At 39.7% G+C, this 13,550-nt stretch overlaps 1 protein-coding gene across 6 annotated transcripts in view; it reads right to left on the bottom strand.

Annotated features, from left to right (window-relative positions):
* fam13b (family with sequence similarity 13 member B) overlaps positions 1–13,550 on the bottom strand; it is an 84,295-nt gene that overhangs the window by 44,066 nt on the left and 26,679 nt on the right. For all 6 annotated transcript variants that reach the window (XM_031302773.2, XM_031302772.2, XM_031302778.2 and 3 more), the window contains exons 4-7: positions 12,171–12,383; positions 10,583–10,760; positions 10,012–10,150; positions 260–387 (exon numbers count right to left, since the gene is read on the bottom strand). In XM_031302773.2, coding sequence (XP_031158633.1) covers positions 260–387; positions 10,012–10,150; positions 10,583–10,760; positions 12,171–12,383 — 658 coding nt within the window. The remainder of the gene's footprint in view (positions 1–259; positions 388–10,011; positions 10,151–10,582; positions 10,761–12,170; positions 12,384–13,550) is intronic.

Below are 13,550 nucleotides of genomic sequence, written 5' to 3'. Positions count from 1 at the left end.
TATGAATGCCACAAGACAGTGATGGGACGTTATCGTAACTCGTCCATGACACACCAAACAAAATCGGTGTAAATCAGAGTGAGAAAAGCAGCAGATAATCAACTAAATACCGTGTAACTGCAATGTCCTAGTTTTAAAGTCCAGTTTGGGACCTCTGTTGCATATCTTCCTCACTTAGTGATCACCCAGCCCCCCCCCCAAAAAAATCAAATTATCCGGCTTATCTAATAATATAAGATAAAGTAGTTATGCATCTCACCTGGCTGTGGGGCTTTCATCAGTGTGTGTGTGTTGTGGTGAGTCAGAAGAGGCAGGACCCTCCTCTCCGTCCTGAGGCAGCTCTTCACATTCGGCCTCGCACTTCTCATCGTCTAACAGCTCTGTGATCTGAAGACAGAAATAAAGATGACACAAAAGGTTACCGCTAAAAATAATTCATTTATTGAGATGAAATAGCATGTGGAGACAATGTTAGTCATAGGAGAAAAGGTTAACGGCCAGATACTCCACCTGGTAGTAAAATCCCATCTAGTGGACAGCTCTAAGTACAGGTGAAAACACTCTCCGGACGCATTGAGATCTGATCACTAAAACCGCATTCGGAGGTGGTCTAGGTCTATATGTCCACATTCCTATAGCAGCGAAAACAGGAATGTGTCCTGTGTCACATAAAGGACCGCCTACTCAACTGTGAGCGGAACTACGGCCAGAGATGACCACAGTTACTAATTAGTAGGCCCCTAATTAGTAACTGTGGTCTATTGTGGTCTATTGTTTTTGTCTGTATTATCTGAAATGGTTATCTTTTGGGAGTTGATCCACAATTATAAAATGTATATGATTTTAAGTGGGGTAAAAAGGTTCAGATAATAATTGTCTGCCATTCTCACAAGCCAAAAGTAAAAATAAACTATGCTGGTTAAAACAATTAAAATATGGGCATTTTCTTTTTCCTTTGAAAACTCAAGGTTAGAGAATGTTGGATTAGCACTGGATTAGGAGCAAATATTAAAAATGTATGTGCCCTACATTCAAAATGACATTAAAAGCCTCATTAGGAAGGCCAGTTAAGAGGATAATAGTATCTGTTCCAGGACTTTATGAATTAAAAAGAGTAAAATTATGTTCACAAAGACAAAAGGTCATAGTGAAGATTTCTTTAATCATTTTGGTACCAAAGTTTTCCTGTCCAGTAGATTTGTAACATCAGTGTCAACCTATAAGCCAGTGGTTCCCAACCTTTTTTCCTTGGCACCCCCCCTACTTATGTCTAAGAAAAGCTGAGCCCCAACTCCGAAACCAAAGTTGAGGTAACTCTCGAGATAGAGCCTTACTTTCTTTTTTGATACAGAGGAGTTATCAGCACTTTTACGTTTCTCCGCCATGTTTCATTCATAAAATAGTGAAGCCGTGGCGGCAGGAAAGACGAGGATGATAGCAGCTATCAGCTGACCTGATGACAGCAAGAGTCCCAGGTTAAGAGGTCCCGGAGGTTTGGCCTACTAAGTAGCCTGCCTACAATTTTAAGCGAGAACAAAAATATATAGTTTTTATACAGACTTTTGTATACATTATATATTCTAGTGTATTATCATAATTTGTTTAACATGTGCAAATATTTTTTTTTTACCTCAACATCAAACCAGACAAAGACTTGCGCACCCCCTGAGATCTTTGCCGCCCCCCTGAGGGGTCCCCGGACCCCAGGTTGGGAACCACTGCTATAAGCGATATACATTTTCAGTAAAAATTAAAATCTTTTCTAACTTTTAGATCTTCTCTTTAGTGCATCCATCTAGAAAGAGAGGAGGGGTGAGGCTGCGAGTATGGACAGAAGTGTAGACGTGATACAAAAACTTTCTTTGATCATGAAGCCCAATGTTACTGTACAATTATCTGGTTTATCTCTCTCTTATAACAGTGACAAACGGCTGTCTCATATGAACGGGTCCAACGCGGGTTGAATGCGCATCAGCAAGTTGCAGCTGATAATCAGTCAATCCCTAGTGCATGACAAGAACAACTAATTACACTTTGTTCCTTAAGACTTCTAAATATAGATGAAGCTAATGAGTAACGCATAGAAACCACAAACACGGCGGTAAGCAGAGAGAAAAAAAAATTAAAAAAAAAAAAAAAAAAAACATTTTCTTGGAAGGACACGGAGGGAGTGGACAAGAAAGAGAAGATGGAGGGTTTAAAGTAGGGCTTAGTGATAGCTCACTTTCATGTTGACAATTTACCAATGTCACATTACAATTTTAATATTTAATATTATATTTAAACAACTTTAATGTTTTAATTTGTTTTTTTAATCGTTTTCTAACTGCTCTTTAATGTTTTATGTAAAGCACTTTGAATCGCCCTGTTGCTGAAATGTGCTATACAAATAAAGCTGCCTTGCCTACAAATAATGTAATAAGGCAAAGTAGGCCCACCATGATACACTGTTAAACCTATTACACTGCTTGAAAACTTTACATTTACATTTGTTTTTATATATACATATAGACATATATTTAGCCTGATTTAAATATGTGTTGTTTAGATGTGTCTATTGATTTTTGCATCTACGGAACACCAACTGTGTTGCGAGGAGAAAAGACGATGGAAAAAGGACGAATAGTTGCTGCTTAAAATTCTGCTTTTGCTTATTTTAAAATACTTTGGTTTATAAAAAGATAGTGTGAAACGGAAACAGTTACTGCAACTGAAGTTAAAACCTCCATATATCAAGTGAAATTATTACCAGAGAAAGATAGAGAGAGCCAGAGGGAAGAGAAGGAGGGAGTGATAAGAGGGCAGAATGTAATTAATCTGACTCTAAACCAGACAGGGAGGAGGGGGAAGGAAAGGAAGGAGGTAGATGCTGGAGCGAGAAGGGAAGGGAAGTAAATATGCATATACACACTAATGATTCAAGCTATACCTCAGTCACAAAAGCCTTTTTATTTGCTGCTTTTTTTGCAACAAGTGTTTAAAAATCAATAGGAGGGGGGGGACCCTGGAGGCAACCTGGGTTAAAAGGTCATGAACTAGATCCGTCACCACAGGACTTCTCCGTATGACTGTCCTCGTCTCTATTCTCTTTCTTCATCTGCCTCTCTTCTTCACTCCAGCTCAACGGCAACCCCATCTGCTGCTGTCACTGTGTCGTTGCTATGGCAACCCCTCTGTTCCAAGAGATCTGATTGGCTGTCAGGAAATTCTTGAAGTGTCACATGTGCAGATTATGGAAGATGACTCACAAGACTGCTCTTAGTGTGTGTGTGTGTGTGTGTGTGTGTGTGTGATTGCTCTCATTGTATAGATTTTTCTTATGACCAGATTCTCAAATTCAACTTAGCGGTGAAAATGTATAAGGCCCACTGTGAAGTGCATCTTAATGTGTAGGTGTCTCTAAAATGGTATGAAAATGTGTAGGTGTCTTTTAAATGGTATCAAAAAGCTGAGAAATACTGATTGATCACCACACCCTGTTACGCCATATTACACAACCATTTTGCACCTAGTGTGCTATGTGTACTGTATATAACCTAGTCTTTTGTGCCAATTGTTGCAATTGCAGTTACACAGCTCACCATATGTTGGGAAAACTAGTACACAAAAATAAAGGTTAAAAACATGGTGGCCTGGTCTAGGAGTTTTAGAAGAGTATCATAACCGCAACATACCTGGTGTAATTCTTTAAGAAAAATGTTTTTAGGGCTTTCCTTTATTTAGAACAGCTAAAGAAAGACAGAAAAGAGAGGGGGATGACATGCAGCAAAGGGCCTCAGGTTGGATTCGAACCTGGGCCACTGGCAAGGACTGAGTCTATAGGGGGCACACGCTCTACCAGGTGAGCTATAGGCAGCCATCTGATATAATCATTTAATCAATTATTTAAACTGAATGATCCTCTAGGCTTGGGGATACCAACTCTCCATTAAATCAAACTAAAAATAATATAAAGACTTTAAATAAAGCTTTAAATAGGCAAAGCTACAAAGAGACAAATGAAAGTGCAGGTTCGAAAGTGCAAGTTCAAGAATTTTTTTTTTTTTTTTTTTATCCAAGGTGTAGTCGGAAGAGATGCGTTTTTAGCCTTCGGCGGAAGATGTGTAGGCTGTCGGCCATCCTGATATCGATGGGGAGCTCGTTCCACCATTTGGGAGCCAGGACAGTGAACAGTCGGGATTTCGTTGAGTGATTAGTTCTCCCTCGCTGTGAGGGAGCAGCCAGCAGTTTGGCTGATGCAGAACGAAGTGGGCGGGTTGGGGTATATGGTTTGACCATGTTCTGGATGTAAGCGGGTGCTGATCCGTTCGTGGCCCTGTACGTAAGTACTAGTGTCTTGAAGCGGATGCGGGCCGCAATTGGTAACCAGTGAAGAGAGCGGAGGAGAGGTGTAGTGTGAGAGAACTTGGGGAGGTTGAAGACAAGTCAAGCCGCTGCATTCTGAATGAGCTGCAGGGGTTGGATGGCACATGCAGGCAGGCCAATCAGGAGGGAGTTGCAGTAATCTAGACGTGAGATGACTAGAGCCTGAACCAGAACCTGAGCCGCCTTCTGCGTTAGAAGGGGACGTATCCTTCTGATGTTATGCAGCATGTATCTACACGATCGGGTGGTTGCAGCAATGTTAGCAGTGAAGGAGAGTTGGTCGTCAAGTGTTACACCCAGGTTTCTAGCAGTCTTGGTGGAGACTACTATAGAGTTGTCAATTGTTATAGTCAGGTCTTGGGTAGGAGAGCCCTTCCCTGGAAGGAAAAGGAGCTCAGTCTTGTCGAGGTTGAGTTTCAGATGGTGTGTGGACATCCAAGAAGAGATGTCAGTCAGACAGGCCGAGATACGTGCTGCTACCTGAGTTTCAGACTCAGGAAAGGAGAGAATTAGTTGGGTGTCATCTGCGTAGCTGTGATAAGAAAAGCCGTGCGACTGAATGACAGACCCGAGAGAGTTGGTGTACAGAGAGAAGAGGAGGGGACCCAGGACTGATCCCTGAGGAACCCCAGTTTTAAGTGGGCAAGGTTCTGAGCTATACCCTCTCCAGGTTACCTGGTAGGTTCGGTCTGCCAGGTAAGATGTGAGTAATGAGAGCGCAGAGTGTTGAAATGAGGATCTGGTGGTTCACTGTGTCAAAGGCAGCAGAAAGATCCAGAAGGATGATAATGGAAGAGAGAGAGGTTGTTCTAACGATGTGAAGCTGCTCAGTGACAGCAAGGAGGGCAGTGTTCTTTCTGCGTGATTTCATGGGCAGAATAAAATGTTTTGGATTGTAGGACCTAAGGATCTTGATATACGACATCATCATGTAAAATTCATTCAGCTATTCAAGTTATTTAAGTTAGTCATTAATATGAATGGACAATGCCATGAATATAAACTTGGATTATACACCATCTACTAAGAGAATATTTTATCACGGACGCTGGACTGTGAGATAGAAAATATGAGTCTAGATATCACCTTAAATATAGAAGCCACCCTTGGGTATACTCTTTCAAATGCAGGAGTTGACATAATGAAGAATGACACTTTAATTTATAACTGTCCCCTGAGCTATAGGCAGTCAGTCATTAAAATAGTGTGAATATGATTGAGGCCCTGCTGAGTTAGTTATCAGAAAGGCTTTAAGGTGATGTAACAATATTAGAGCAGAAGAGTTGTTAAATCCACCATCAGGATGACTTGGAATGGCCATTCATACAGTAGAGCTGAAAATATTATCACTGAATTTAAGACTGTGGAAAACGTATAATCATGTTAAATCCCAAATCAGAGTTTAAAAAAAGAATAAGTTGCTGTGTGTTTATGCGTATTATGTAGGCTTTTGATACAAAAGTACAACTTTGTATGGAGTGTGTTTGTTTGTGTGTCCGAGTGGGTGAAAAGACGGCATAGAGAGCGCCCTGGAACAAAAGGTCTCGGCCTTGGCCCTGGTTTAGCGTTCCGGTCCAGAGTTTCGAGATGGAAAACGGAGAGAACAACAAGCCCCACTGACATCATTAGTTGAACTGTTAATCAGCCAAGAACACAGAACAATGACGACTGACATTACAAGTCTCAAACTGTTTTCAAGGCTCTTTTATATGCTCTCTTCATTCTGATGTAGATTATTAAACATCAATTCAGCCAATGCATTGTAACTCTATACAAAATGTGGATGTTACTGGTGTTTCACAGGTTTTACCATGTTTGACATTAATAAAAATATCAATAAGACAAACCGCTTTTTCTCATTTGGAAAACATACGTTGCATGGTCTTTTAGATTTTAAAGGTTTATGTAAAAAATATATTTTTCATATTTTTCATTTTTGAACGCTATTGCTGCTAGTTTCTTTTTTCCCCTTTTAAAACAAACTTTACATGGGAAGGATCTGAGTGCTGCAGGACTATTCATTAATTGTGTATGTATAAGTGCAAGGTTTCATTTTTTATTTCCTTTGTTGTTTATATTAAAAACACAACGTCTCAGCCTTAGCCTTTGTTACGTGGCCCAGTTCTGTGCACAAGATATACAGAAATACAGAAGAAGCAATGCAGTCAATGCCAATTTTTACAATTGAGTCACTGTGATTAATATATTGATTTGTTCACTGAAAGACTGGACGTTGGACATATGCTGGATGGTGTGAAGAAGCTGACCTACTGTAGTTTTGGTTGTCAGACATTCAGTCAAGCAGCCGTGCACCCGTGGCGTGCTCATATTCACTTGTCTCATATCAAACAGTGAGGCCTCTAAATTAGGAGTATTTTAAAATAAACATTTTAGCATTCAAGCGAGAGAAATTGGAGAGAAAAAAAAAAGCTGTTAGAACAAAGGTCCAAACTGTCCTATGTAATCTCCTCTCAGTGTGTTCTGGCTCATTCTTGTGTCACTGTACTGTTTACTTCCAGCGGTACCACTGGAGATAAGCCCTCTGGCCTAACATTCCTGCAGTGAATGGGCTGTGTGATCTTTCTCTCATTCTTACCTCCCAATGTGTTAGAAACTGATTTACAGGCATTCATATTCTGTCCAACCACTCCTAAAATGCAGTCAAAGTAAATAAGCCATATTTACTTTGACTGCATTTTAGGAGTGGTGCAGCTGCATACGGTATTTCTAAACACTTGAGTGTGAGTGTGTGTAGGTGGTGTAGGTGTGTGTGTTCATACTACATGTCTAATCTCCTTTACTGTCCAACTAGGCCATCACCAGCTCCTTGAATAACTCCATGTTCCAAATTAAGTAAGTTATTGCTTAACAGCTTATCATTGTGTCACAGAATTAAATAAGTGTATATGTTCCAACCATAGTGGCTGTCCCCTGCTGCTGAACATTATGACAACCTCTGGTGTTTTAACATTACCCTATTGACCCAGTTCTAATTAATATCCATAGTCCAGCTATACATTCACTGTGGCATCTCAAACATGGCTCAGCTCCAGGAGCACTTGACTAAGTTGGCAGAGGCTAAGTAATAGGACACATCATCATTCATATATCTGCTAAGGTGACACAAAAGAGACTTGGAAAAATGAGGCTGACTAATCTAGCAGGCTAGAGAAGTGTCGCTTCTTCGATTATGACTGTATGTGCTTTCTAATGCTACCGAATGCATTGTGGTTGTTTAAAACTAGTATATTTTCTGCCTAGTGTGCAAGAACTAATGTGCTGAGGAATCAAAACTGACTCTCCAAGAGTGCAGCCATTGTCCAAGCTACGACAAAAATCCCACGAACTATCTCAGTACTGAACGCACGGATATGAGGACATTTTATATTCTTAAACAATGTGAATAAGTTCTGATTTTTGTTATTTTTCACTACTTTGAGCCAGATACCCTAGCAGAAAGGGCTTTAAACACTGAATCAAAACAAACACACACTGGTATCATCATAGCAACAACACGCCTCAGCACAGCCTTGCTCTCACCTAAACAATAATTTACAGTAACTGATTTGCCAATAAATAAGCCAAAATCCAGTTTAGCACATCTCATTGTGCCTCATTGAGTTTAATCTTTCATGTGCTTCTATCCTTCTATTTTTTCCATGTCTTAAAATGTGCCTTCTCCCTTATTTCTGCAGTTTATTTCAATTGTTCTAACTAACCTCTGTTACCAGAAGCATGTGTCTCCTGTGTGAAAGCAGGTGTGTGTGTGTGTGTGTGTGTGTGTGTGTGTGTGTGTGTGTGTGTGTGTGGGATATAGTCCCCTTCATGAGGGTTTGTTCGCACAGAGAGCCATCCCCAGTGTAGTGCAGGGGCTGTAGGTGTGAGTTGCCTGGTTACATCATCACCAGCTTCTTTTCTTATCCTTCTCCTCCCTTGCCATCTCTCCCTTCATTCTTCCTCTTCTCTCTCTGCACTCTCACCTTTTCACCCCCATTTTCCTGGCTGCTTTTTCTCCCTCTAGCTCTCTGAACCACCCACTTTTTTTCCCTCTCTCTTACATAAGACACAGGGATCAGTGCACCGATGATTTGTCTTTACAGATTTATCACACTGTCCCTGCTGCTCCTTCTTCTGCTCTCTCTTATTATGTCCATTGGTAATGTTATATTCTTTATTCTCATTCAACTGACCCGTCACGCAATAAAAAAAATTAAAAAAGTTTAAGAAACTGTAAAATAAAAATGAAATAATAAGACTGTTGATCTAATCTTAATCTAATTATCTTCCTTTTACAACCCAGACCTTTTTGGTAGAGCGTTGATGTTTTTTCTTAAATATGGCAATGACATGAGAGATAATGACTTTAAGATTACATGGCAAGCAAAATTGGAGCTACGTTTCGTTATGACATTACTTAAGAACACACTAAAATAGAGACACTGCAACAAAGAAGAAATATAAAAAGGAGCGAATCAGTGGAGAAAGAAGAAAGGAAACAAAAATCTAAAGAAGGCCGTTAAAAGTAAGTGAACAGGTGTAGATACTGTTTCTCTCCTGGCCGGACTTTCATGAGGACTGTTTGTGGCCTTTAACTTCAACATTTAAACATGCTATTTATAATGTCCCTGCTGTGTTGGAGAATGTTTTCTTAAATGTGACAAGAATTACAGCAGAAAGGCAACGTGAGATAGTGATCAAGAGTAATTATTGTGTTCGTGTATATGTTATCATACAATAACACACTGTAATCAGGCCAATGTAAAATTAAATGTTAACTATGCCATTCCCTTTTCTGTGGGCACAGTAGTAATGCTTTGTTGCTGGGCAACAGGGGAAATGCCTTGTTTAGTCTGCTAGTCACGTTCTGTGTCCAATGTAAGACAACAAATGGTATTTATAGTTCAACACAGCCAAAAAGCAGAGAGAAATTTTTTTTTTGGTATATGCTCTCAGCATTCATACTCTGATCTCGACACTGACCCCTTAGCACACCTCAGAATTTATTCAATGCTGTGTGTGTGTGGATGTGTTTGGGTGCGGCTAGATTCTTCTGAAAGATATTTTGTTAATGGAGAACTTTCTGTTCAGTAATTCTATGTATTGTACAACAATAGCTTTAGGAAGTGAGTACTTACATTCCCATACAACACAAGTGCTGCCTGACCTACTGCGGCTAATTAATAATTATCAGCCTGAATGGATTCCCTGTGGTTTTCTTCACTGGAAGAGTTTTTTATTTCTTGATAGAATGTAGTAATTTAATCCCTGTTCAGTGGAGCCTGGTTGTGTAAGATTTACAAAGTAGTATCAATGAAATCCACAAAGCCACTTGTAGTAGAACTGTGAAGCAATGTTTGTAATCTCTTTAACATTTTGAGCATTTCTTGCATTCTTTACTGGTGACGCCAACAATTACAAGTAATGATTTATAAACTAAAAACCTCAATCCAAGATTTTTGAGCATATCAACATACAGCCAACTCATTTTGTTGATTTGTAATCACAGTTTGCAGCATTTTGTAAAACGATACAATAATATGGTCCTAATATGATTCCACTGTCAAAGACAAACAATATTAATGTAAAAGAGATGGAGTGATGGACACAGAACATGAAGAAGTTAGAAACAAAGGTGATGGGCAGTACCTGTTCATTGATGGAGCTGTAGTCGTTGGTGGTGGAGACGTCGTCGTCCTCGGAGTCAAACAGGCCATCCTGGTTGTCCAACAGCTCTGCCAGAACTCTGCTGACAGACTCCTGGTCTCGAAGGTCCTCTGTTGACAGACTGCAAACAAAAGATGAGTGTGTTGTGTTGGTTGTACACTGCTTTGCATGGGGGGTAAAATTATTACAATAGCTGAATAAATGCATGTATAAGTGCCTCTGTTTGAATGCTTTTTTGATGATATGGGTCAATTTGCACTCCCAGTAAAGATTTGCAACCAAATAACTTTACAGTTTTGACACAAGTCATTTAAATACATACTATACTGGCAGATCCACACCTTCTACTGCTCTATGCGCAGGAATAGAAATGCAAACAATCAAAAAACCTGTATAACCTGTCTGGAACTTTTAAATAAATACTTGTCAGGCAGAAAAACATGCACTTGGTTGCCCTTAGCTCAGTATCTGACAGCTCAGATTGTTTTGCAAAGGTACAATGATCGCGATTATGAACCACAATTATTAAACGTGTCCTATGCAGGCATCTTACTGGAAGATGTCTGGTCCGAAGACAGCGGCCAGTGTCCCAATGTTCCAACTCTCCTGCTGAAGTGAAGCCACGCTGGCCAGGAAGCGACACAGGAAACGCAGCAGGCCGTAGTTCAGCTGGGGAAGCTGCTGCAGCAGGTATTTCAAGTTTCTGCACAGATCCTCTTCATTGCTGTAATCTGGGGATGTTTAAGAGTAGGACACCGGTTATGATTACATGTGAGTTTGAACATTGTACATATCGTACATAATGTCATTACTTTTACTGGAAAAGGCTCTTTATAGTCATCATTACTATTAGAACTTGTACGCTTTCTTCATGCTGCACTCAATGTTGCTACAACGCTCCTTTTCATTACTGTATTTGGAAATACTGTGGACTGAATTATGGGTTTTTAAGTCCTTTGTGTTCCTTCAAAGTTGACCTTAGAAATTCTTCACTCAAGAAAATATGCAGACACCGATAAGATTAACGTACAATCCTCTGGGAGAGATGAAATGAGGTGAAACAGGAGATGGCATTAGAGAGGAAAATGTAGTAGTATAGTAGTGCCATTATAGAATATAATAGATACATGTATGACATGGAGAGTCCCTGCAAACTTCTCCACTGCTGTAACATGCATGACAGCAATAGAAAAAACATCACGACAAGAAGATTAGAATAGATCAGAAGAGGAGAGAAGAAATGTGGAAGTGGAAGATTTGTTGAAATGATTATACATTGTCCATTAAACATGCATTACCCCACCTCTTAATTTGTTGCCTGGACTGGTCTATCTATAACTTCTATACTGTCTATAACTTCCAGCAATTCGCATGATTATGCTTTCCTTGTTTTTTCCAAATTTTGCTAAAACATCTTAACTAAAAGAATTAAATAAGAGTGAGAACACAGTTCTGAATAACAAGAGGACAATATAAACAAATACAACCATTGCCATTTAAATGGAGGTTCACATTTTTTTTATCTTTATGCAATACTCACATGCCCATATACATACATTGAAAGCATTATTGGTCATTACATTGTTGTGCATTATGTCAGTACTGTTTTAAGACAGACATAATACACCATTTACTGTAGGTACTTGCAATACTTCTAACCGCCTAGTGTTATGAAAGCATCTACTGTTGCCAGTTTCTTCTTCATTTAACCATCATACCATTGTGTACTCACAGCTCAGATAACTAAAGTCTGCAAGACCACAGTCATAACTGGTTTCGCAAAATCAACTTAGATAAAAATCCAGAAATAAGAGACAATAGTTTGTGTTTCATACTTATGGTCGCCTCTCTTTCTGTGCCTTAATATTAGGTAAGCTTAGGCACTAAGCAGTACATTTGTAAGACCGTCACACTTCACACCAGGATTCAGGGGGAGTAGATAGAAGTACAAATGGGTGGCAAAAAAGGCAAAAAATGTTGCTACAAGCAAAACTAACATCATGCACTGACTTCAAAATAGAGCAAAATAAGAAAACATCAGATGTTGGTTTCAAAGTGGATAACAAAGAGAAAGAGGGTGGGGTGAGTGAGTGAGTGGAGAAATTGCATGAGAAGTGGGCGAAGCAGTCCCTGTCACACACCTTGATGTAGCTGTAGAATGTGCCCCTGTATCGCTGTTGGGATAACCGGCTCAGGAAGCTCCTGCAGGAAAAGTCGGAGCAAACTGACCACTGACGCCAGGTCCGCCTCTTTCTCTAGCTCCACCTCCTCACCACTGTCGTAACGCTGGCGCAGCCAATCCACACGCTCTGCGTTGCCATTAACAAGGAAGAGCCCCTCCAGGTCCAGATGACCTGGTGACACATACAGCAATAATTACTTACCTAAATACATACTGTATATCATTATTCAATTTCTATATTTTTATATTTTCTGAGCTTGGTTTGGTTATCTAGCCAACATCCTTGCTTTTAAACCACCTAACCTCCAGTAAAGCCAAAAAAGAAAGCTATGAACAAGTGTGATTTTTAGAACTCTTATTACATCTGGAGTGCTCATAATTTGTCATAATTTCTCTGCTGCTGCTACATTAATGATTCAAACTGACCCTTTGTCGCCACTAGTTCCTGGCCGTCGGCTTGGTGTGTCAGGGCCCTAACAACAACAGTCTTCCAATATTTACAAATTGGAGTGGCTTTTTTATTGGTGTAGTTCATCTGGACTTTCAAATAAATAACTTTCAAATAATGACTGATGTGGTTGATATTATGGAGTACTGGGGGCTGCAGGATAAACCGGTAACTTATTTGGTCTAGAAATGTGGACTACGAATATAATTAGAGATGTTCCGATACAGATAACAGTATCGGCTCCGATACTGCCTAAAACACTGGTATCGGGAAGTGCTGGAGTTTATGCACCGATCCGATACCATGTAATAAAGCCCTAAAGAAAATCTACGTTAAAGTACTTTATTTATGTTCTTTTTCCGTTATAACTGACTGCCAAACTGCATAATAAAAGAAAGTTCTGTGGCATTCATTGTTCATGTTTCACAAAGAGTTTAACCTGAGCCAGACTGACAACAAAGATAGAAATAATATCACATCCATACAGGGATAGTAGTATCCAGTTGTTAAAACATAATAAAATATATGACACACTGGTATCGGATCGTTACTCGGTATCGGCCGATACGCAAGTTCAGGTATTAGAATCGGTATCGGGAAGCAAAAAATGGTATCGGGCCATCTCTAAATATAATATCCAGCTTACATATGGTTAACCTAAGAATATACGTACAGGGAGCTGTGTGTCTGTGTCTGTATACAAATGCATTTTTGTATGTGAACTCCTCCCTTATCAGTATGAAAAAACAGAGGCATGACCACACTGACTGTTATCATTCCTGTGAGTGTTGAGTGTTTGTGATTAAAAGGATAAACCGCTAGCATCCACCAGTCCGGCCAGGGCTTGAGCCAGTTTTACAACATTTCTTTTAATATTAAGCTTTCTCTCCT

This window comes from Sander lucioperca, chromosome 1 (assembly GCF_008315115.2).
Source record: "Sander lucioperca isolate FBNREF2018 chromosome 1, SLUC_FBN_1.2, whole genome shotgun sequence".
Classification (NCBI taxonomy): domain Eukaryota; kingdom Metazoa; phylum Chordata; class Actinopteri; order Perciformes; family Percidae; genus Sander; species Sander lucioperca.
Note: the sequence above shows the minus strand (reverse complement) of the source record. Positions and strands in the feature narration are given on the sequence as shown.